Source organism: Schistocerca cancellata, chromosome 5 (assembly GCF_023864275.1).
Source record: "Schistocerca cancellata isolate TAMUIC-IGC-003103 chromosome 5, iqSchCanc2.1, whole genome shotgun sequence".
NCBI classification, from domain to species: domain Eukaryota; kingdom Metazoa; phylum Arthropoda; class Insecta; order Orthoptera; family Acrididae; genus Schistocerca; species Schistocerca cancellata.
In genome coordinates this window covers 26,788,563-26,814,484 of record NC_064630.1, presented here as the reverse complement: position 1 = coordinate 26,814,484, position 25,922 = coordinate 26,788,563, and the positions used below count along the sequence as shown (strand labels likewise).

Here is a 25,922-nt window from a genome sequence, read left to right as displayed (position 1 = left end):
TCCTGATTGTGGCGCTCACCTGCACGGCGCCAAACACGCATACGACCATCATTGGCACCAAGGCAGAAGCGACTCTCATCGCTGAAGACGACACGTCTCCATTCGTCCCTCCATTCACGCCTGTCGCGACACCACTGGAGGCGGGCTGCACGATGTTGGGGCGTGAGCGGAAGACGGCCTAACGGTGTGCGGGACCGTAGCCCAGCTTCATGGAGACGGTTGCCAATGGTCCTCGCCGATACCCCAGGAGCAACAGTGTCCCTAATTTGCTGGGAAGTGGCGGTGCGGTCCCCTACGGCACTGCGTAGGATCCTACGGTCTTGGCGTGCATCCGTGCGTCGCTGCGGTCCGGTGCCAGGTCGACGGGCACGTGCACCTTCCGCCGACCACTGGCGACAACATCGATGTACTGTGGAGACCTCACGCCCCACGTGTTGAGCAATTCGGCGGTACGTCCACCCGGCCTCCCGCATGCCCACTATACGCCCTCGCTCAAAGTCCGTCAACTGCACATACGGTTCACGTCCACGCTGTCGCGGCATGCTACCAGTGTTAAAGACTGCGATGGAGCTCCGTATGCCACGGCAAACTGGCTGACACTGACGGCGGCGGTGCACAAATGCTGCGCAGCTAGCGCCATTCGACGGCCAACACCGCGGTTCCTGGTGTGTCCGCTGTGCCGTGCGTGTGATCATTGCTTGTACAGCCCTCTCGCAGTGTCCGGAGCAAGTATGGTGGGTCTGACACACCGGTGTCAATGTGTTCTTTTTTCCATTTCCAGGAGTGTAATATTTCTCCCGCCAGACTGCGTCCGTGGCGGGCTGCACGTTTCGAGCCGCCGTTCTCCTCGATGACGGCGTTTGTGGAGACGGCTGTGGATCTAGTGTAGCAGACATGTAATTCACCTAAAGAGCCGACACATTTCCATTGATCGACGGTCGAATCTCGATGGTCTCTTGCCACGGCAATGGTAATTGACGGTGTCGTTGGGTCCACATGTGAACACGTAGGGGTGGTCTGCTGTGGAGCTCCTTCTTCAACAAAGTGCGTTGAACGGTGTGCTCCGAATCGTCTGTGCGTGCGCCAGCATTGTGCTCTTTCGGCAAAGATGCCTCAGATCACCATCTGTCCTACTCTAGGCAGCAGAAAAGCCTCCGAACCCCAGAGATTCTGTGTAGAGTCGTGGACGTCCAACCATTTAACGCCTAGCGACAGTTTCTCTGTCCTTCTACCTCTCTTGATAGATAGCAGCACGAGAACATTCGACCAGCTTCGCCGTTTTCGGGACACTCATTCACAGCCTCTGCGTAATAATAATGTGCCCCTTGTCAGAGTCGCTCATGTCAATGGATTTCTCCATTTGCACTCCATATCTTCGTTAGGGTGTCCGCTCTGCTTACATGCTTTTGGTACCACGTCACGTGCCCGCAACGTCACGACGCGGCATCCAACGTCACGGCGGGCAGTGCTCATAATGTTTTATACTATCAGCGTACAGCCCTGTCCGGATCCCTACTCTTAAAAACCACCGTGCAATTTGTGGTGGAGACGACATGGTGTAGTAGAATCTTTCTGCCCCTTCCTATTCGATTTAGGGGCGAGACAATGAAAGAAAAGCTGTTGATGCCACTAATTTTACTATCCTAATCATTACGCCAGGTGTTTGGTGAAGGAAACAGTACTTTTCTTATTTCTTGACAAGTTTAAGAATACGGACACTCGTAATTGTGTGAGTGAGGAAAGTAAGTACTGTACGTAGAAGAACGGTTGCTCCGGATAGTCAGTTCTGCCCCTACGAGAAGGTTCGTCCCGCAACAACTGTCTGCGCAGTTTCGATGATGGATGTACGAGAAAGAGAAGCGACAAATAACATGTCGGCATAAACAGAACACAAACTGAATATGTGATACAAGATATACGATAATTTCTGGACTGACAAATGATATATTTCCTTGTGCGCTTGTTTAATGCGTTACAATAGAGCCACATTTAAAAGAACACAACGACGTACATAGCTATTTCCTCTTGTGCTTGATTAATTTTTACAAGTTTTAGTCGATATTTTTTGGTTTATTTTAATTTACTACTGTAAGCCCAACATAGCTCAATCGAAACTTATTGCTTTATTTTGGTTTTTTTATGTTCTAGGCGGTGCTGAAAAGCCAGCGTCACACGGAGAAGATCTCCTACTACCGGCTGTTGCACAACTTCATCGGGGACGGACTCATCACGAGCAGCGGTGAGTGGCTGGGGGCACTGTCGCAGCCCCCCCTCCCCTCCCCACCCCAGTCCCACAAGTAGCACTTCACTAGGACTGTTGCGTTTCGCTGATGGTTTAGAGTAGAGTGCTGATGATATTTCACTTACCAGAAACAGCAGACGAAAGAACCGAAGATTCACTATCTCCGAGCCGCGCGGTCTGAGGCGTCTTGTCACGATCCTAAAACTTCACGAAACCACTTCCACCCTGAACTGAATCCTCTGTAGCTCTTCTTGTTGTCGTCTTCAGTCCAGAGACTGGTTTGATGCAGGTCTTCATGGTACTCTATCCTGTGAGAGCCTCTTCATCTCTAATGCAACATACGTCCTTGTAAATATGCTTTCTGTATTCATGAGATCGACAGGAAGTGCAAAATGGCTAAGCAGGGATGGCTAGAGGACAAATGTAAGGATGTAGAGGCTTATCTCACTAGGGGTAAGATAGATACCGCCTACAGGAAAATTAAAGATACCTTTGGAGAAAAAACAGCCACTTGTATGAATATCAAGAGCTCAGGTGGAAACCCAGTTCTAAGCAAAGAAGGGAAAGCAGAAAGGTGGAGGGGGTATATAGAGGGTCTATACAAGGGCGAAGTACTTGACGACAATATTATGGAAATGGAACAGGATGTAGATGAAGATGAAATGGGAGATACGATACTGCGTGAAGAGTTTGACAGAGCACTGAAAGACCTGAGTCGAAACAAGGTCCCGGGAGTAGACCACATTCTATTAGAACTACTGACGGCCTTGGGAGAGCCAGTCCTGACAAAACTCTACCATCTGGTGAGCAAGATGTATGAGACAGGCGAAATACCCTCAGACTTCAAGAAGAATATAATAATTCCAATCCCGAAGAAAGCAGGTGTTGACAGATGTGAAAATTACCGAACTATCAGTTTAATAAGTCATGGATGCAAAATACTAACGCGAATTCCTTACAGACCAATGGAAAAACTAGTAGAAGCCGACCTCGGGGAAGATCAGTTTGGATTCCGTAGAAATGTTGGAACACGTCAGGCAATACTGACCTTAGGACTTATCTTACAAAATAGATTAAGGAAAGGCAAACCTACGTTTCCAGCATTTGTAGACTTAGAGAAAGCTTTTGACAATGATGACTGGAATACTCTCTTTCAAATTCTAAAGGAGGCAGGGGTAAAATACAGGGAGCGAAAGGCTATTTACAATTGTACAGAAACCAGATGGCAGTTATAAGAGTCGAGGGGCATGAAAGGGAGGCGGTGGTTCGGAAGGGAGTGAGACAGGGTTGTAGCCTCTCCCCGATGTTATTCAATCTGTATATTGAGCAAGCAGTAAAGGAAACAAAAGAAAAATTCGGAGTAGGTATTAAAAGCCATGGAGAAGAAATAAAAACCATGAGGTTCACCGATGACATTGTAATTCTGTCAGAGACGGCAAAGGACTTGGAAGAGCAGTTGAACGGAATGGACAGTGTCTTGAAAGGAGGATATGAGATAAACATCAACTAAAGCAAAACTAGGATAATGGAATGTGGTCGAATTAAGTCAGGTGATGCTGAGGGAATTAGATTAGGAAATGAGACACTTAAAGTAGTAAAGGAGTTTTGCTATTTTGGGAGGAAAATAACTGATGATGGTCGAAGTAGAGAAGATATAAAATGTAGACTGGCAATGGCAAGGAAAGCGTTTCTTAGGAAGAGAAATTTTTAAACATCGAGTATAGATTTAAGTGTCAGGAAGTCGTCTCTGAAAGTATTTGTATGGAGTGGAGCCATGTATGGAACATGGACGATAAATAGTTTGGTCAAGAAGAGAATAGAAGCTTTCGAAATGTGGTGCTACAGAAGAATGCTGAAGATTAGATGGGTAGATCACATAACTAATGATGAAGTATTGAATAGAATTGGGGAGAAGAGGAGTATGTGGCACAACTTGACAAAAAGAAGGCACCGGTTAGTAGGACATGTTCTGAGGCATCAAGGGATCACAAATTTAGCATTGGAGGGCAGCGTGGAGGCTAAAAATCGTAGAGGGAGACCAAGAGATGAATACACTAAGCAGATTCAGAAGGATGAGGGTTGCAGTAAGAACTGGGAGATGAAGAAGCTTGCACAGGATAGGGTAGCATGGAGAGCTGCATAAAACCAGTCTCAGAACTGAAGACCACAAGAAGAAGAGAAGAAGAGATTCATGTCTTGGCCTCCCTCTACGATTTCAACGCTTCCCTCCAGTACTAAACTGGTGATCCCTTAATGAGATTCAAAGATGTAATATCGACAGCAGTTGTGAGATCTATTCCCGTGGCAGAAAAAGCGAAGGTTCAAGTCCTCCCTCGGGCATGGGTGTGTGTGTGTGTCGTCCTTACCGTAAGTTAGTTTAAGTAGTGTTAAGTTTAGGGATCGATGACCGCAGTAGTTTGGTACCATAAGACCTTAGCACAAATTTCCAATTTCATTATTTGCAAAGTGGCCAACAGTCAAGCATGAATCAAATGTTAGTCAGCCAGAGTTAGTATCACTGAACAACAAGTTGTTCGTTGCTATCAAATACTGGGAGACGGAATACCGGAACTCGTCTCCCTGATTCCGCTCACAAGGTGCAGGATTGTCATGTCTGAAATGTGGCTGGATACAGGAATTCTGGCACGAAAATGTCCGTTACTTCGTGTTAATCAGAAAGTTTCATCAAAAAAGGAGGTTAGAAAGGGCGCATCCTACAAATGTAAAAATTCACGTGTCGTCTCAGCTGTGGAGCTTTAGTCGTGAAGAACGGTCGCAGTTTGTAACAATTAACGGAAAATCATCGAGGAAAACAGAAGTGATATCCGGCGTTGCTCAAGAACACAAATTCTATCATGTCACGGAGACACCTTATACATTGCAGACAACTACTTCTACAACTACATGAATACTCTGCAATTCACGCTTGGGGGCCTGGTGGAGTGTTTATGGAAACGCCTTGAGACTGTTTCTGTACCCTTTCAGTCTCGAACAGCGCGCGTGAAAACCGAACACTTAAATCTTTCCGTATGAGCTTTGATTCCTTTTATCTGTGTTTGCTAGTGTCAAAAAATAATTTCGTATTGGGGCGGAGAAAGTTGGTGAATTTCGTGAAAAGATCTCGGCACAACGAAAAACGCCTTAAAAAGTTATTGACACCCCAACGCGCGTGACACTCTCTTCCCTATTTTGCGATAACACGAAATGACTTGCCCTCCTATGAACTTCATCGACAACCTCCGTCAATCCAATCTGATTGGGATCCCACACAGCATAGCAATGCTCTAGCAGAGGGCGTACCAGTGTAACGCGTGCAGTCTCTTTAGAAGATCTGTTGCACTTTCTACGTAAGTATTCTGCCAATAAAAGTGTCTTTATTTCGTTTTTTTCTATGCGTTCTTTCCAATTTGAGTTATTCATAATTGTCATCCTTAAATATTTAGTTGAATTTACAGCCTTTATGTTTTTTGTCATTTAGCGTGTAACCGAAATTTAGCGGATTCCGTTTAGTACTCATGTGGATGACTTCACATTTTTCATTATTTAGATTCAACTACCACGTTTGGCACCATACAGATATCTTGTCTAAATCATTTTCAAATTGGTTTTTATCATCAGGTGACTTTACGAGAGTGTTAAGTTACAGCATTACCTGCAAACATTCCACGAAGGGTGCTCAGAATTGTTTTCCAAAACGTTCACATACATTAGGAACAGCAGAGGGCCTGCGCCACTTCCTAGGGTAGCGCCGGATATCACTTCTGTTTTCGTCGATGATTTTTCCATTAATTATTACAAAGCACGACCTTTCTTCACGAATACAAAAAAAAAAAATGGTTCAAATGGCTCTGAGCACTATGGGACTTAACATCTGCGGTCATCAGTCCCCTAGAACTTAGAACTAATTAAACCTAACTAACCTAAGGACATCACAAACATCCATGCCCGAGGCAGGATTTGAACCTGCGACCGTAGCAGTCGCACGGTTCCGGACTGAGCGCCTAGAACCGCTAGACCACCGCGGCCGCCTTTCACGAATACAGCTACACAGCTGAGACGACACGTGATATTTTTACATTTGTAGGATTTACCCTTTCTGACGTTCTTTTCTGTTGAGACATTCCGGTTAACACGTAGTAACCGACATTTTTGTGGCGGAATTCCCGTATCCAACCACGTTTCAGACCTTATTAAGAACTGAACGAAAGGAAATACCAGATAGTCTTAATATCATAAAAAGCTGCCCAACTTTAATTTTCGTTGGCATTGGCCTCTTATCCTTTCCAACGCCTAGTGACAACGACGTAAGGTATGTACACAGTTCAATTGGTTCAAATGCCTCTGACCACTATCGGACTTAACAGCTGAGGTCATCAGTCCCCTAGAACTTAGAACTAGTTAAACCTAACCAACCTAAGGACATCACAAACATCCATGCCCGAGGCAGGATTCGAACCTACGACAGTAGCGGTCGCGCGGTTCCAGACTGAAGCGCCTAGAACCGCTCGGCCACTCCGGCAGGCATTTACACAGTGAAGTGCTCAAGCGACATACAGACACGAATGCGTTCCTATAAAGGAGGGTGGGAGAAATTATTGCTAAACTCCAGTTCACTTCGAGGGACGGAACGCTACCTTGTTTCTCCAAGCGGTTCCCAAAAAATCTGTTGTTGCTGAAGAATTCTTCTCAGCAACCGCCAGAATGAATTTAAAGGAATCGCAGAGAATATGAAGCGAGGCGCCTCTTCTTGAAGACGAATACAGTGCACCTAATTCATGTAGCTCCTCTGGACCGAAGTATTTTACTGTCTTAAAATTTCGTAACTCTGAAAATTGCAGTAAGTAACCACCCAACGAGGTATCTGAAAATTGCAAGTCTTCCAGGAGTACGTAACTGAAATTACTTTGTACTGGATCTGGTCTCCTTCTCATCCTTTTTGTCGAAGATGTTTGTCGTATAATTCGCTACGTCTGTAGTTCCTCTTCTTGGGTTCTCTTAGGTTAAATGAAGCTCTGTTGGTAGACAGGTCACCTTGAGCTCCGTCTTGCGCCACCGCATCTAGCAGTTTTCTCGTTGAAATAATAAACCTCTGAGCGCCATGTACTCCTGAGCGATTGCGTAACTTTAAATTGTCACACGGTACGTACACTGTCACGTTTTTGTTCACGGAGGACTCGAATTATGTTTGTTTAAATGGAAGAACAGAGTTGCACTATGTTTGTCGTGTGACCTTGTTATTTCACTGTTAAATTTAAGACCCCCTGCCATTGGCAAGGTGACCTGTAATCGGCTTTCTGTGAAATATAGGCTCAGAGCAGATAAACGTCAACAGTGTCTTGCATTACTTCGTGCTGACACTTGTAAAAACCGATGAGTATGAATTCACTCCAGTAACTTGTGCTAACAGCATTTTGGTGGTTGTATACTTCTGTTGGCGAGCTAACACAGATATTTATTACACAAGAAAGCCCTCTACTTCAGCACACCCAGAAAACTGGATGCGGTTAATGTAATTGCTTCCTTTAGAATCTAGTGTTTCTATTTATATAATACATGCCGGTTTTAACATTTTTTAAATTGTTTTATGTTTGGGCTGTTTACGAAGTTGCATCTCAGCACAGTCATAATAATAATAATAATAATAAGTAATTGTAAAAAGGAAAATATATCTATATTCTTCCACGTATTGTGTAAGAGTAACAAAACTAGTTCACAGACTGTATGCTTAGGTACTGACTAAAAGTAGAGAAAAGTAAAGTTTAAAAATAATGAATACTAACCAGAGAATATGTAATGATAGGAGCCATTTTGCGATAGGTTCTAAATAAGAAGATTACAGGCGAACGATACGAAATAAGATCGTCACAGCTTCTGACGAGTTTGCGTTAGGACGTTCAAACTGCAAGATTGGCCGCGGGGCATCATGGGAACTAGTATGCGCATGCGTGATTTGGTTTAGCGGAAAAGCGTACTTTCATTTGGGTGGGTTCGTCAATAAGCAAAATCGGCGCATTTGGTGGACTGACAATCTGCATTTCGCGATCGAGACGTCTCTTCACCCTCAACAGGAGGACTTTGTGGTGTGCAGTGTCCAGTCACGGAATAATCGTTGCGATATTCCTTGATAGCACGTTGAATACCGAACTGTATGTCAATGTTTTGGAAGATGAGTTTATCCCCATTATCCAAAGCGACGCTGATTTCGACGAAATGGGGTTCGTGTTTGACGGATCTCGACCCCATCGAAGGAGAAAAGTGCTTGATGTCCTGGAGGAGCACTTTGGAGACCGCATTCTGGCTCTGGGGTACCCAGAGGCCACTGGCATGGGCCTCGATTTGCCGCCATATTCTCCGGATATGAACACATGCGGTTCCTTTTTGTGGGGCTATATTAAAAACATCGTGTACAGCAACAACCCCAAAACCATTGCTGAGCTAAAACAGGCATTCAGGAGGTCATCGGCAGCATCGATGTTGCCACACTTTAGCGGGTCATGGAGAATTTCGCTGTTGGTCTGCGCCACATCATCACCAAAGATGGCAAGCATATCGAACATGTCATAACCTAAATACGAACATCTATAGTGACGTTTACACGTTGAATGAAGTGTGTGCACGCCGTAGTTTGTAACTAATCTACGTTTTTTTCACATTGTTCGATAATTTGTCTTCCTGTAAATCTGTCAATGTTCTGGAATAGTCTCAGAGCACGTTTCCGTTCTTAGTCTCCCGCAACAAACTTTTTTCTATTTTTGTGTTTTTCAAAACAGCCTTGGAAAAACGTCGGGACTGATTACGGCACTGTATTACACTGCACGTGTTAATGCACGTCCATTCGACGTGCAATTCCTCGTGACCATCGCCGAGTACAAATGGATGCTGCGCCGACGTTTGGTTTGCGTGTTACTGCGGGCTGTGTCTCGTGCGATGCCGTGATCTAGCTTGGAGCGCAACGCAACACTCGCTTAGATAGCCTCCACAGCACTAGATGCACTGGCTGGCACCTCCTTAGTCACACTCACTCTTCCGTAGTGATGCTGTGCAGGGTGAGAGGAATTTTGTAATTGCCGTATCCTCTCGAATCCGGAAAATCGTATAAACAACATTGGCTATTTTTATAAACCATTTGTAATATGTTAAAAGTTCGTACAGCGGCTGGTTAGTCTGCAATGGTTTCCCTGATTGCATTACTGTAGCCATCACAGTCAATGATAATGACCGTAATTACGGAAGTTATTTTCTTTCCTGTATAATCCGTACTGGCCTGGTAACGTTAGGCAGTGTATCAAACCCTGACTGGAGTTCACACGCCCAAGGGCTAGGCGTTCTCTGATGAACGGGAAAAGCGGAAATTGAAGATTTGGGCCTTACTTGTTACCCTTTGGTCTAAGCCCCGATTTTCGTCAGATCTAATTTATATAACGAGTAGGAGGCTACACGACGTCTTACCGTGATGTCTACTGGCTAGTATCCGAGGATCATCAGTAAAGCATTGGCTTTCGTGGTGCTAGAGATCGATGTGAGTTTGAGGGGCTCGTCCCAGGATTACAAATAGATTTCGTCACAATGGTCTATTCTCATTAGGTATTCGTAGCTTTGCATCAACATTGTAGGTTTTGCGATCCATTTAAGGGGCTCCGGAAAGGCTCAAAATCATGAAAAGTTCAATTTTTACTTTTTTGCGTTTTCTGAATCTGCAGACTATTACCTTTTAATAGATATATAATTTATTCAATTCCGAAGACTACAACTATTTTTAAATTTTTTTTGAAATGTGTTCTACATGGGCGTGACCCACTGTGGCGCTGTTAAACTGCTGTCAAATGGTGTTATTATTAACGTCCGTGTTCATCAGGTACATTTTAGTGATGTGAGATAAAGTATGTGTTGTGGCTAACCTATTTTCAGAGACTTAGCAGCACCTGAACTGTTGAAAAAGTGTATTCACGGAAAAACTCAAAACCCAAATGAAAGTGTAAATAGTTTTATATGGTCGAGAATCCCCAAGACTGTATTTGTTGGAATAGAAACACTTCACTTTGGTGTGTATGATGCTGTTGCGACTTTCAATGATGGCAACATTGTAAGGTGCAAGGTATTTAGAAATATGGGAATGAAGATAGGTTCTAACATGGTACGAGCGATGCTTGCTTTAGACAAGGAACGCCTTCGGGCTGCAGACAGGGCTGTAAAGAGTCTAGAAATACAAGCAAGAGTAAACAGGAGGAGGAACAAGAGGAAGCTGGAGGAGGAGTTTGCAGAGGATGAAGATAATCCATCCTATGGAGCTGGAATGCACTAAAAAGTTAATCCAATCTTTGTCGCTCGATTCCCAAAACTTTTATTTTCTCATACTAATGACATGTTTTCTAAGGATCTTCCAAACATATTTGTTTCAAACTTTCAGTAAATGTTACACAATACCTTCTGCATAATTTAACACAGCCTTTTTCCAAAAAACTGTATATTTTTGAATATATAAATAAAAAATTGCAAAAAAATGTTGTGAATTTTCATTACAATTGAAAAAAAAATCATGTTTAATAACTGAACTAAAATTTTGTAAAATCCCTGTGTTAAGTTGTAGTCCATATTCCAATAAATAATCTGTAAAAAGTTCAACTTCCTACCTCAAATACTTTGTGAGGAAAGATGTAATTTGTAAGCGTTATTTTAACATTGCAAGTATAGGGCGTTCCGGAGCCCCTTAAGTAGTGTGTGGTCTCCTCTCGTTTGCATGTTTGTTTCAGCGTTTTTGCAATATCCTGCGGAACTAACTGGTCCATGCGTTCAATATTTTCTTTTTTCACAGGCAAGAAGTGGCGGAACCACAGGCTGCTGCTGCAGCCCGCCTTCCACATGAGCGTGCTGGAGAACTTTGTGGAGACGTTCTCCTCGTCGGCGCAGGCGCTCGTCTCCAGGCTGGCCTCCAAGATGGGGGACGTCAACGTGGCGCCGGACGTCAACCACTGCGTCATAGACATCCTCAACGGTAAGGCGGCCAGCAGTATGGCTGCGGAAATCAACTCAATCGCATCATACTCCTGTCCTGAAATCACCGTTCCTACTGTATTCCAACAAGTGTTCACTGAATTACCATACACCCAAAACAGTGCAAGTCCCGCTTTTGCCTCAGTCACAACGGCTACTCCTGGCAGTGCTGTAATGAGGTGTCGGCAGTGGTGTGATCAAGTCGGAACTCCCTTCAGCGAGTGTTGCGGCTCATAAGTGATCTCAAATGCAGAGAATAGTTCTGGGTGGAAAGTGACCTCCAGCTTTCGATGACATTCAAAAAATGTTATATGATTCTGAGTTATAAATAACCTGAAGATCACTAAAAATGTTTGACGTCCTGGTTGTGTTCTTAAAACCACTTCAGTACAGAACGGCGCTCTGTCTGGATATTTTATTGATATTGGAACCCAGTCGTACGTCCACCTTCGTACACTACTAGTGTCCATTGTTTCGCGGTATCCATACGCTGTCTCTCTAGCTGCCTAGCTATTCATCCGCCTATATACCACACACCTCCAAGCGACAATATAATGTGAACTACACTGATCTGATATGTCGACATCATGCACGGTGCATCTCTACACTAAAATGGTTGGTGTTAAGCATGCCAAACCGATCTGCGGAGTGCAGTAACACTCGACACTCGTCTAACCAATATGACACTTAATATTCACTACCGCAAAACGAGGATAATGGAATGTAGTCGAATTAAGTCGGGTGATGCTGAGGGAATTAGATTAGGAAATGAGACACTTAAAGTAGTAAAGGAGTTTTGCTATTTGGGGAGCAAAATAACTGATGATGGTCGAAGTAGAGAGGATATAAAATGTAGACTGGCAATGGCAAGGAAAGCGTTTCTGAAGAAGAGAAATTTGTTAACATCGAGTATAGATTTAAGTGTCAGGAAGTCATTTCTGAAAGTATTTGTATGGAGTGTAGCCATGTATGGAAGTGAAACATGGACGGTAAATAGTTTGGACAAGAAGAGAATAGAAGCTTTCGAAATGTGGTGCTACAGAAGAATGCTGAAGATTAGATGGGTAGATCACATAACAAATGAGGAAGTATTGAATAGGATTGGGGAGAAGAGAAGTTTGTGGCACAACTTGACCAGAAGAAGGGATCGGTTGGTAGGACATGTCCTGAGGCATCAAGGGATCACAAATTTAGCATTGGAGGGCAGCGTGGAGGGTAAAAATCGTAGGGGGAGACCAAGAGATGAATACACTAAGCAGATTCAGAAGGATGTAGGTTGCAGTAGGTACTGGGAGATGAAGAAGCTTGCACAGGATAGAGTAGCATGGAGAGCTGCATCAAACCAGTCTCAGGACTGAAGACCACAACAACAACAACAACAACATTCACTACCGTGGTGCATAGTGAATCCATAGCCTCATACAGCTGACGGTACAGATTTATAACCTCATCAGCCATCAAATGAGATTTATGAAACCAACAGAGGATTGGCAGATTGTCAATCCACCAGACTTTTACTGAATGCTCCAGTTTACTGATAAATTGCATGTGATGCCATTGCCATTTGTGCATTGGCCTGAAAATAATTTCAAAGAGTACTACTGTGCTCGGCGATCGACTTCACCAGGGCAATGTGTTTATCCGCTGATTCGTATTAATTATCGATCTGTTACTTATCTCAGCAAGTGTCTCAACATTCAAATGTTTCCTGACGATAGCGTCCACTCTGTTTAACTAGATCAGACACCACGAACGCAGCTAATAATTAGTCAAACCTGACACTTAGATCCCAATGATCAAGCTTTCCTCAAACGCCAACAAATTTTTAATTTTCCTGCCCCGCGGTCTTAGGCGCCTTGTCCCGGTTCACGCGGATCCCCCCCCCCCCCCCCCCCGCAGAGGTTCGAGTCCTCCCTCGGGCATGGGTGTGTGTGTTGTCCTTAGCGTAAGCTAGTTTAAGTTAGAATAAGTAGTGTTTAAGCCCAGACGACCGATGACCTGAGCAGTTGGTCCCATAGGAACTTACCAAAAATTTCCAAAATTTGATTTGCCTCTCACTCTCGAACTCCTACCATTTATTGCCTAAATACCTCGTTGGCTTCTAGTTTATGCCGTAATTTGCTCTATTTGAGTTTGCATATTCCCATTGTGGTCTAATTCAGTGAACACGCAATGAAAGTTGTGGCGTTTGTCTGGCTATGACTGTGACAGGAACATTAGCTGAGCAAACTGATCATCTCCAGAGCGAAGACCACAATATACACTCTTGGAAATGGAAAAAAGAACACATTGACACCGGTGTGTCAGACCCACCATACTTGCTCCGGACACTGCGAGAGGGCTGTACAAGCAATGATCACACGCACGGCACAGCGGACACACCAGGAACCGCGGTGTTGGCCGTCGAATGGCGCTAGCTGCGCAGCATTTGTGCACCGCCGCCGTCAGTGTCAGCCAGTTTGCCGTGGCATACGGAGCTCCATCGCAGTCTTTAACACTGGTAGCATGCCGCGACAGCGTGGACGTGAACCGTATGTGCAGTTGACGGACTTTGAGCGAGGGCGTATAGTGGGCATGCGGGAGGCCGGGTGGACGTACCGCCGAATTGCTCAACACGTGGGGCGTGAGGTCTCCACAGTACATCGATGATGTCGCCAGTGGTCGGCGAAAGGTGCACGTGCCCGTCGACCTGGGACCGGACCGCAGCGACGCACGGATGCACGCCAAGACCGTAGGATCCTTCGCAGTGCCGTAGGGGACCGCACCGCCACTTCCCAGCAAATTAGGGACACTGTTGCTCCTGGGGTATCGGCGAGGACCATTCGCAACAGTCTCCATGAAGCTGGGCTACGGTCCCGCACACCGTTAGGCCGTCTTCCGCTCACGACCCAACATCGTGCAGCCCGCCTCCAGTGGTGTCGCGACAGGCGTGAATGGAGGGACGAATGGAGACGTGTCGTCTTCAGCGATGAGAGTCACTTCTGCCTTGGTGCCAATGATGGTCGTATGCGTGTTTGGCGCCGTGCAGGTGAGCGCCACAATCAGGACTGCATACGACCGAGGCACACAGGGCCAACACCCGGCATCATGGTGTGGGGAGCGATCTCCTACACTGGCCGTACACCACTGGTGATCGTCGAGGGGACACTGAATAGTGCACGGTACATCCAAACCGTCATCGAACCCATCGTTCTACCATTCCTAGACCGGCAAGGGAACTTGCTGTTCCAACAGGACAATGCACGTCCGCATGTATCCCGTACCATCCAACGTGCTCTAGAAGGTGTAAGTCAACTACCCTGGCCAGCAAGATCTCCGGATCTGTCCCCCATTGAGCATGTTTGGGACTGGATGAAGCGTCGTCTCACGCGGTCTGCACGTCCAGCACGAACGCTGGTCCAACTGAGGCGCCAGGTGGAAATGGCATGGCAAGCCGTTCCACAGGACTACATCCAGCATCTCTACGATCGTCTCCATGGGAGAATAGCAGCCTGCATTGCTGCGAAAGGTGGATATACACTGTACTAGTGCCAACATTGTGCATGCTCTGTTGCCTGTGTCTATGTGCCTGTGGTTCTGTCAGTGTGATCATGTGATGTATCTGACCCCAGGAGTGTGTCAATAAAGTTTCCCCTTCCTGGGACAATGAATTCACGGTGTTCTTATTTCAATTTCCAGGAGTGTATAAATATTATCTGCATGTGAACATTGCTCTAAATGAGTATACATTCAACGGATTGATTGGCAACAAACAACCAAATTAACCCGTTTGTTTAAGAGATCAAAAGTATCTGGACACCCCCAAAAACATACGTTTTACATATTAGGTGCACTGTGCTGCCACCTACTACCAGGTACTCCATACCAGCGACCTCAGTAGTCATCAGACATCGTGAGAGAGCAGAATTGGGCGCTCCTCGGAACTCACGAACTTCGAACGTGGTCAGGTGATTGGCTGTCACTTGTGTCATACGACTGTACGCGAGATTTCCAGACTCCTAAACATCCCTAGGTCCACTGTTTCAGATGTGGTAGTGAAGTGGAAACTTGATGGGACACGTACAGCACAAAAGCTTACAGACCGATCCCATCTGTTGATTGACAGAGAACACCGACAGTTGAAGACGCTCGTAATGTGTAATAGGCAGACATGTATACGGACCATCACACAGGAATTCCAAACTGGATTAGAATCCACTGCAAGAACTATGACAGTTAGGTGGGAGGTGAGAAAACTTGGATTTCATGGTCGAGCGGCTGCTCATAAGCCACACATCACGCCGGTAAATCCCAAACGACCCCTCGCTTGGTGTAAGGAGCGTTAACATTGGACGATTAAACAGTGGAAAAACGTTGTGTGGAGTGACGAATCACGGTACACAGTGTGGCGATCTGATGGCATGGCATGGGTACGACGAATGCCCGGTGAACGTCATCTGCCAGCGTGTGAAGTGCCAACAGAAAAATTCGGAGGCAGTGGTGTTATGGTGTGGTCGTGTTTTTCATGGAGGGGGCTTGCAACGCTTGTTGTTCTGCGTGGCACTATCACAGCACAGGCCTACACTGATGTTTTAAGCACCTTCTTGCTTCCCACTGTTGAAGAGCAATTCGCGGATGACGATTGCTCCTTTCAACACGATCGAGCACCTGTTCATAATGCACGGCCTGTGGCGGAGTGGTTACACGACAGTAGCATCCCTGTAATGGACTGGCCTGCACAGAGTCCTGACCTGAATTCTATAGCTTTGGGATGTTTTGTTCACCACTCCGTGAAGCATGGGCAGCCATTCCCCAAGAAGCCTTTCAGCACCTGATTGAACGTATGCCTACGAGAATGGAAGCTGTCATCAAGACTGAGGGTGGGCCAACACCATATTGAATTCCAGCATTACCGATGGAGGGCGCCGCGAACTAGTAAGTCATTTTCAGCCAGCTGTCCGGATACTTTTGATCACACTATACCTCCATAATTCTCAACATATGAAACACCTCTTTACAGTATGCGAATCCTAGCGACCCGCCAGAAATGATGTCGCCAAATGTGTTTTTCGTCTAGTTCTCTTATACTGAACAAGAGACCGATAGGAAAATAGGACATGGAACTGCAGTAAGGACAGAACCCGAGCCAACGGCTGAACCGTCTCTTGCGGTATCATCCACGCTATGAGACTATCTGTCACTAATTGCATCTGGCGGGCCGCTTGAACTTAACCGCGCATCTGCCTGGTGGCTAACCAGTGCTAATTAACTCGGAAACGGCACAATGTATCGAATCCTTTTTAGCAAGTACTTATCGGCACAACCTATGCTGCAATATCCTACAAGTTGTTCAGACTTTTTCTGACTAACCTTCACAGACAGGGTGTAACAGCTGTATTTGCAGATATTTTTACATGATGCACGTTAGTATGCACACACATACAGTGTGTTGGTTGTTTTTCTCTGCTTCGAACTGTCTTACCACAAACACGTCACAAACTTGATGACCTGAAGTTTTCTGCATGGTGGTAAATGCACCGCTAAGGGTTACGCCTGTCAGTATAGACTAACCATTTTGCCTCCAGACGTCAACACGTCAACATCTGACCGGCTACCCAGGGGAAAATAAACACTAATGGCTTTCCCTTGCCAGAGATTGTGGTTCAAAATGGTTCAAATGACTCTGAGCACTGTGGGACGTAACTTCTGAAGTCATCAGTCCCCTAGAACTTAGAACTACTTAAACCTAACTAACCTAAGAATATCACACACATCCATGCCCGAGGCAGGATTCGAACCTGCTACCGTAACGGTGGTGCGATTCAGGACTGTAGTGCCTAGAACTGCTCGGCCACCACGGCCGGCAGAGATTGTGGGAGGTACTAACCAACCTAAAAACGTACGATCTGTAATGGTGTTATTTTTACTGTGCAAATGATATAAATACTGATTTAAAGATGTTCAGTACACGATTCTGTTTCACCCTGTATATGTAAAGCGTACGTAACAAATCTGAACGTTACACCTGCCACTGATGTTTGTCTGTTGACTGCTTTTGCAGAGGCGGTGATGGGAATCCCCGTTCCGAAGACGCCACAGCAGGACGCAGCGAGGGAGGCGTCGCCCTTCAGAAAGTGAGTACAATGTATGCGAGCTATATATACACCAGCTGCATGTTCCCGCTACCTGTTCTCGTCCCATCAGCATACTGGCCTCCAGTCTCACGAAGTGGTCAGCTCCACGAAACAGTGTTGACTCACACCGACCGTTCGACATTACAGTCAAGTTTTTGCTCCGCAGAAAACGGGACCGCCACCTAATGGCGACTGTTATATAATAGCAAGTGCAGTGTGTAAACCGGTTCTGTTTTCCGGAACGCTCTCGTGGGCAAAAACTCTTCGCGGTAGAGCGAACAGCGCAGGCATTGCAGTACCACAAGATTCTCGTGTTTGTCCACCTGCGGATAAGACCAAAGAAAAGACACGCGTTGCAGACATCAATAGTGGGAGAACGCTTTATGAAATACTTCTTAAGGGATAAATTATCCGCTTTGTGAATATAATGACACGTGATTTGTACCTCACTTTCTGTTTCCCTTGTTCCTCAGTTAATGTTTGACTCAAGCTCTTCGTGTGATCTGTTATTACGAGCCCTCTTGGGAGAATTAGGAGAATCTGACATGCTTCTCGCTGCATAAGTTAAAGAAGGATGTGTTAAGTGTCAAATAACATCCAAATTCAGACTGATTGGAGGTCAAACTACGAAAATAAAAGTAATGGCAAGAAGGTTTGCCTTTCTTTTAATTTTTATCCAAATTTCAAAATTAACATTTTTTTGATTCTTGTACACATTCAGCACATTTCATTGAAGCCGAAATCGTTGCAGCGTCTTAGATCACTATATATTCAGCAACAGCTACTTACTCAAAAAAAATTTTCGGTTGTCTTGCCGGCCGCTGTGTCCGAGCGGTTCTAGGCGCTTCAGTCCGGAACAGTGCTGCTGCTACAGTCAAAGGTTCGAATCCTGCCTCGGGCATGTATGTGTGTGTTGTCCTTAGGTTAGTTAGCTTTAAGTACGGGCATGGATGTGTGTGTTGTCCTTATGTTAGTTAGCTTTAAGTAGTTCTAAGTCTAGGGGACTGATGACCTCAGATGTAAGTCCCATAGTGCTTAGAGCCATTTGAACCATTCGGATGTCTCTTGTCATGGTTGTGGTATCACATTATACAGAGTACCAATTTTACTTTTATGTTACTTTTTTTGAGCATGTTTTCGTAGACATATAGCGTATCTTTGCCTTACTGTTAATAAGAGTTTATTGCGGGAATACGTACTTCTTTCAACTGTTTTTGCTGCCTCACAATACTGTAACCTCCTTCTTCCCTTAGAATAATCGTATTCATTTTATAACTTCGATTTATCCTAACGTATGAGTAGAATATATTTAATAATTTACCAATTTCACGTGGATTCCGAAGAAACATTTTCTGCATGACGTAACACGGGACATCATGAGAACTATTTCACATTTGGAACGCTGTCTGTACAAATAAATTTGCTAGGTATGTGGACTCGGACATTTGTTAAAGCTTGCTTTGTTATTCTGGAACAATTCTCAGCAAGCACCATCACAGCTATGGCATTCGTCGGGAATCATCGAAGCACGGGTTTTCGCAAACATGGTAATGGTGAAGTATTTCCACTTACCTTTTTCACCGGCATCACGATTTTGAGTTTTATGCGTGTAGCCGACGAACAGGTGATTGGTTATGGTTCCTCTTGAAAGTGAAATTTAGATATCGTTTCAAACTGGATAGTAGGAAATAGGAACGGCCCAAAGATTCGCTTCTGGGGGAAAGAGGGCTGCAGTTCCTTAGAGAGACTGGAAAGTTGCACAGGTCACACCAATATTCAAGAAAGGTAGTAGGAGTAATCCAATAAATATAATAATCCATATAATCCACATAATCCATATAATAAACGTCGATATGGAGCAGGATTTTGGAACATATATTGTTTTCAAAAATTTTGAATTACCTCGAAGAACACGGTCTATTGACACACAGTCAAAATGGGTTTAGAAAACATCGTTCTTGTGAAACACGACTAGCTCTTTATTCGCATGAAGTGGTGAGTGTTATTTACAAGGGGTTTCAAATTGATTCCGTATTTCTAGATTTCTGGAAGGCTTTTGACACTGTACCACAAAAGAGGCTTGTACTGAAATTGCGTCTTATGGAATATCGTCTCATTTACGTGACTGATTCGTGATTTCCTGTCAGAGAGGTCACAGTTCGTAGTAATTGACGGAAAGTCATAGAGTAAAACAGAAGTGATTTCTGGTGTTGCCCAAGGTTGTGTTATAGGCCTTTTGCCGTTCCTTATCTATATAAACGATTTGGGAGACAATCTGAGCAGCCGTCTTCGGTTGTTTGCAGATAACGCTGTTGTTTATCTACTAATTAAGTAATCAGAGGGTCAAAAGAAATCGCAAAACGATTTAGGAAGGATATCTGTATGGTGTGAAAATTGACAGTTGACCCTAAATAACGAAAACTGTGAGGTCACACACATGAGTGCTAAAAGGAATCCGTTAAACTTTGGTTACATGGTAAATGTGGCAAATCTAATGGCCGTAAAATCAACTAAATACCTAGGAATTTCAATTACGAACAATTTGTATTGAAAGGTACACACAGAAAATGTTGTGAGGAAGGCTAACCAAAGACTGCGTTTGATTGGCAGGACACTTGTACTGTGGAATGGATCTACTAAAGAGACTGCCTACACTACGCTTTTCCGACTTTTAGAATATTGCTGCGCGGTGTGGCATCCTTACCAGATAAGATTGACGGAGTACATCGAAAAAGTTCAGAGAAGGACAGCACTTTTTGTATTATCTCGAAATGGGGGCGAGAGAGTCACTGAAATGATACTGGATTTGGGCTGGACATCATTAAAACAAAGGCGTTTTTCGTTACGACCGAATCTTCTCACGAAATCCCTATCACCAGCTTTCTTCTCCGAATGCGAAAATATTTTTTGACACAGAGCTACATAGGGAGAAACGATTATCAGGACACGATAAGGTAAATCAGAGCTCGTAGCGTAAGGTATAGGTGTTCGTTCCTTGCGCGCGCAATACGAGACTGGAATAATGGAGAATTGTGAAGGTGGTTCTATGAACCCTCAGCCAGGCACTTAAATGTGATTCGCAGAGTATCCGTGTAGATGTAACTGTAGATGTATCCCCCTTCCCCCAACCCAAGAAAAGAATAAACTTGCAGTTATCCCAATTTTAATGTAACACTAAAGCCGAGGATAAAATATATAAAATGCCTTAATATAACAATAATAATTATTATAATTTGGTTACATCAGTGTTTAGAAGACCACTTTAGAATAAGTTCCACTAAACTGCAGTCCGGACAAGTACATCACTTGAAAAGCATTCGGCCGTACATCTGAGAAGCACATGTCTCATGTAATTGGTTTAAGAACTGTATTAAATCGACGTATACACCCAGCATTATAAGTATTTAACTTGGCGCTACGACTGTGAATGCACGATGCGGACTACGGATATACGATCTGTACTTGCAGACAGACCTGTTTCTTTCACTGGTTTGCGCTCTCGTTCGACAGGTCTTGCCCACATGCTGCCTAGGTTATTTCGTTTACGCTGTTTACGTTTGGACGGGAAGTCCTTACACATCCTCCATACAGCCCGACCTCTTCCCATGCGATTTCCATATTTTTGGAACCCTCAAGAAAGACCTACGTAGTTGTCGGTTTTTTTCGGACGAGGTGGTGGACGCCTGGGTACAATCATGGTTCCATAGGCAGGAAGGCATTGGCCATTTCGTATCACAGTGCGGTAAATGTATCAACTATTATGGTGATAGCTTTTAAAATAATAAACAGTTTAGTTACTTTTTTCCATACGTCTCGTTTTGCACTGACTGCCCCTTATACACTGAAGAGCCAAAGAAACTGGCACACCTGCCTAATATCGTGTAGGGCCCCCGCGAGCACAATGAAGTGCCACAAGACGACGTGGCATGGACTAGACTAATGTGTGAAGTCGTGCTAGAGGGAATTACAACAGGAATCCTGCAGGGCTCATCATAAATCCGTAAGATTACAAGGGGACGCAGCTCTCTTCTGAACAGCACGTTGCAAAGCATCCCAGATAAGCTCCATAATGTTTATGTGTGGGTTGTCTGGTGGCCAGCGGAAGTGTTTAAACTTAGTAGAGTGTTGCTGGGGCCACTATGAAGCAATTATGGACGTCTGGGGTGTCGCATTGTCCTGCTGGAATTGCGCAAGTTGTCGGAATGCACAATGGACATGAGCGGATGCAGATGATCAAACAGGATTCTTACTTACGTGTCTCCTGTCTGAGTCGAATCACTCCAACTGCACAAGCCCCACACCACTACAGAGTCCCCACCAGCTTGAACAATCCCCTGCTGACATGGATTAATGATGGTGTCTTCATACCAGTACACGTCCATCCAGTCGATACAATGTGAAACGAGACTCATCCGACAAGGCAACATGTTTCGTCATCAACAGTCCAATGTCGGTGTTGACTGGCCCAGGCGAGGCGTAAAGCTTTGCGTCGTGCAGTCGTAAAGAGTACACGAGTGGGCCTTCGGCTCCGATGGCCTAGCAATCTGCAGTCGTCATTGGTCCCGGTCCTGCAGAATCTTTTTCCGGCTTCAGCGATGTCGGAGGTTTGATGTTTTACCGGATTCATTATATTCAAGGTACACTCGGGAAATGGTCGTACGGGAAAATCGCCACTTCACCGCTGCCTCGGACGTGCTGCGCCCCATCGCTCGTGCGACGACTATAACACCGCGTTCAAAGCTACACTCCTGGAAATGGAAAAAAGAACACATTGACACCGGTGTGTCAGACCCACCATACTTGCTCCGGACACTGCGAGAGGGCTGTACAAGCAATGATCACACGCACGGCACAGCGGACACACCAGGAACCGCGGTGCTGGCCGTCGAATGGCGCTAGCTGCGCAGCATTTGTGCACCGCCGCCGTCAGTGTCAGCCAGTTTGCCGTGGCATACGGAGCTCCATCGCAGTCTTTAACACTGGTAGCATGCCGCGACAGCGTGGACGTGAACCGTATGTGCAGTTGACGGACTTTGAGCGAGGGCGTATAGTGGGCATGCGGGAGGCCGGGTGGACGTACCGCCGAATTGCTCAACACGTGGGGCGTGAGGTCTCCACAGTACATCGATGTTGTCGCCAGTGGTCGGCGGAAGGTGCACGTGCCCGTCGACCTGGGACCGGACCGCAGCGACGCACGGATGCACGCCAAGACCGTAGGATCCTACGCAGTGCCGTAGGGGACCGCACCGCCACTTCCCAGCAAATTAGGGACACTGTTGCTCCTGGGGTATCGGCGAGGACCATTCGCAACCGTCTCCATGAAGCTGGGCTACGGTCCCGCACACCGTTAGGCCGTCTTCCGCTCACGCCCCAACATCGTGCAGCCCGCCTCCAGTGGTGTCGCGACAGGCGTGAATGGAGGGACGAATGGAGACGTGTCGTCTTCAGCGATGAGAGTCGCTTCTGCCTTGGTGCCAATGATGGTCGTATGCGTGTTTGGCGCCGTGCAGGTGAGCGCCACAATCAGGACTGCATACGACCGAGGCACACAGGGCCAACACCCGGCATCATGGTGTGGGGAGCGATCTCCTACACTGGCCGTACACCACTGGTGATCGTCGAGGGGACACTGAATAGTGCACGGTACATCCAAACCGTCATCGAACCCATCGTTCTACCATTCCTAGACCGGCAAGGGAACTTGCTGTTCCAACAGGACAATGCACGTCCGCATGTATCCCGTGCCACCCAACGTGCTCTAGAAGGTGTAAGTCAACTACCCTGGCCAGCAAGATCTCCGGATCTGTCCCCCATTGAGCATGTTTGGGACTGGATGAAGCGTCGTCTCACGCGGTCTGCACGTCCAGCACGAACGCTGGTCCAACTGAGGCGCCAGGTGGAAATGGCATGGCAAGCCGTTCCACAGGACTACATCCAGCATCTCTACGATCGTCTCCATGGGAGAACAGCAGCCTGCATTGCTGCGAAAGGTGGATATACACTGTACTAGTGCCGACATTGTGCATGCTCTGTTGCCTGTGTCTATGTGCCTGTGGTTCTGTCAGTGTGATCATGTGATGTATCTGACCCCAGGAATGTGTCAATAAAGTTTCCCCTTCCTGGGACAATGAATTCACGGTGTTCTTATTTCAATTTCCAGGAATGTATTTAAATCTTGATAACCTGCCATTGTAGCAGCAGTAACCGATCTAACAACTGCGCCAGACACTTGTTATCTTATATAGGCGCTGCCGTGATCCTGCTGTTTACATATCTCTGTATTTGAATACACATGCCTATTACGAGTTTCCACATCTACATCTACATCCATACTCCTCAAGCCACCTGACGGTGTGTGGTGGGGGGTACCTTGAGTACCTCTATCGGTTCTTCCTTCTATTCCAGTGATTTTTTGGCGCTTCAGTGTACTTTCGCGTGAACACGCACGTTCTGCGGCAAGTTGCTCGGCAGTGTGCGGCTGCTACTGCCTTCACCTCTGTGACCCGTTATACAACGGAGACTCACACCGCTCGACACGCAATATGAGAAGCAACACCGGCCAGGAAGCAGGAAAAACGCCAAGGCCACAGGCGTGGTTCCAACACAGGCAAAGAATGCGGAAACAGAGCAGGACCACGTCATGCTTCCCGTCTGTCGAGGAGTATTAGATGCAATCGGTGTAGCAGCTACCAAATAAAATTGAGCACTTCGTGCTCGAACCATTACACATTTCGTGCTCGAACCATACGCTACGTAAATGATGTGATAATTAAACGCCGAAATGCTAGCCCGTCTCATTACTCATTGGCAGGAAAGACCAAAGGATAAGAGAGATAATCACGATACACAATTTCTCAATAAGTTTTCTGTAAAAATTACATCTCGCTCATCTAATCTTATTCTATTAATTAGGGACCTTCACATATCGCCATTTCACTTGCGACATAACGCAGTATTGTGTCCACTGAAGCTTAGTGAATTGAATACTCTCTTCGGGTGATTCCGATGAAGGCAGACTTTTTACCTAGTTGTCTCGCGCCGAAATAATGATCTGATTAAATATACCACATACTCAACACCTTGGGTGCTCAACAGACTGTCAACCGTTTGACAGTTCTCCAATCACTTGCGTGGTCTAATGCTACCCACCCCTCGCTACCATAGCTCTGCTTCAGCTACCAAAAGTTTTCTTCGGCTCGGAAGCCTAGCCTATGCTTGGCAGAGGGCTGTTTACATCATTATGAGAAGTTTGCCATTTCCATAGCATTTCGTGTTCTTTTGCAACCAGGCCAATCAACTGCTGAAGACGCTAAAAAAGGAATTAATACGTGTAGGGATAAATAAACGATGTATGTGCCGCCATAAGGGGCCATGCCAGATTTTCGTTTTACTGTGTTCTGATACATAGAAAGAGGAATCTGTGTTATATACGCGCCTAGAGAATGTGATGGCTGCTTCGAGGGAACACCTCCTGAGAAACCTCGAAAAAAGGTTTTAAAAAGATTAAAGCTTATGGAAACTGAGTACCAGGTAATAAACATGTCTACCAAAGTTAAGGAGCGTCTCTTAGTCAAAACTAGATTTAACGTGCGGAGTCCGAAATAATATTTGATCGCAAATTTTATTCCTTTTATAACGACCTGTTTCGATCAGTATCGTCATCATTTGATTCGCGTGCCTCCTAAAACTAGAAAACAAAACAAATAAAACTTGTAGCCAAGCAGGTACTGAGTGAAGTCTGCTTCGGTGCATCTCTTTCGAATAGTGTCTTGATTACAGATTATGAAGTTCAGTTTTTTCCAGCGAGACGCCGGGAAATCTGGTAGTCTGACAAAGGCGTTCCAATAGGGAATATTTTGGAAGCGATTTACAGTTTTCGCATTTGCATTAGAACCGAAAGTATCCTTCTCAAAACCTTGATCGGAATCGGGGAAATTGAGTTATTTTTAATTTCTGGGGCAATGCGTCCCATAAAATGATATAAACGCAACGTGTGTGTTTCAGTATCTGTTCACGACTGTAAGAGACTAGAAAGGTATGTTTGATATCCACTGTGTTTTTATCCTCATTTCTGTGTAAAGTCAAAAGTTAATGTCGACTTTCGGGAAATAGCTGCGAACGTCAGCAGATTTGAGTGAATGTCTGTCATGAAGGGAGCGTAGTATGGAGCCTAGATGATGAGTTAGAAATTGGAATATGGACAGTAGTTATAATGTCCTCAATTTGACTAACATAAGTACAACAATCAGTCAGCAACATGCACCGTACGCCGTTTCTTCCTGCAAATACAAATAACAAAAAGTTATATCAAAATCTTTCTGTTGATGTATAATATTTTTTTCTTATAGATTAACTCTATTCTATACAATGCGCAACAAAATTATAGGATCACACTTATGGGAATTCATCCAAGTAATACACTCCTGGAAATGGAAAAAAGAACACATTGACACCGGTGTGTCAGACCCACCATACTGGCTCCGGACACTGCGAGAGGGCTGTACAAGCAATGATAACACGCACGGCACAGCGGACACACCAGGAACCGCGGTGTTGGCCGTCGAATGGCGCTAGCT

At 45.4% G+C, this 25,922-nt stretch overlaps 1 protein-coding gene across 1 annotated transcript in view; it reads left to right on the top strand.

Annotated features, from left to right (window-relative positions):
- LOC126187927 (probable cytochrome P450 4aa1) overlaps positions 1–25,922 on the top strand; it is a 279,646-nt gene that overhangs the window by 182,634 nt on the left and 71,090 nt on the right. Inside the window, exons 4-6 of the mRNA XM_049929290.1 lie at positions 2,149–2,239; positions 11,055–11,234; positions 17,274–17,346. Coding sequence (XP_049785247.1) covers positions 2,149–2,239; positions 11,055–11,234; positions 17,274–17,346 — 344 coding nt within the window. The remainder of the gene's footprint in view (positions 1–2,148; positions 2,240–11,054; positions 11,235–17,273; positions 17,347–25,922) is intronic.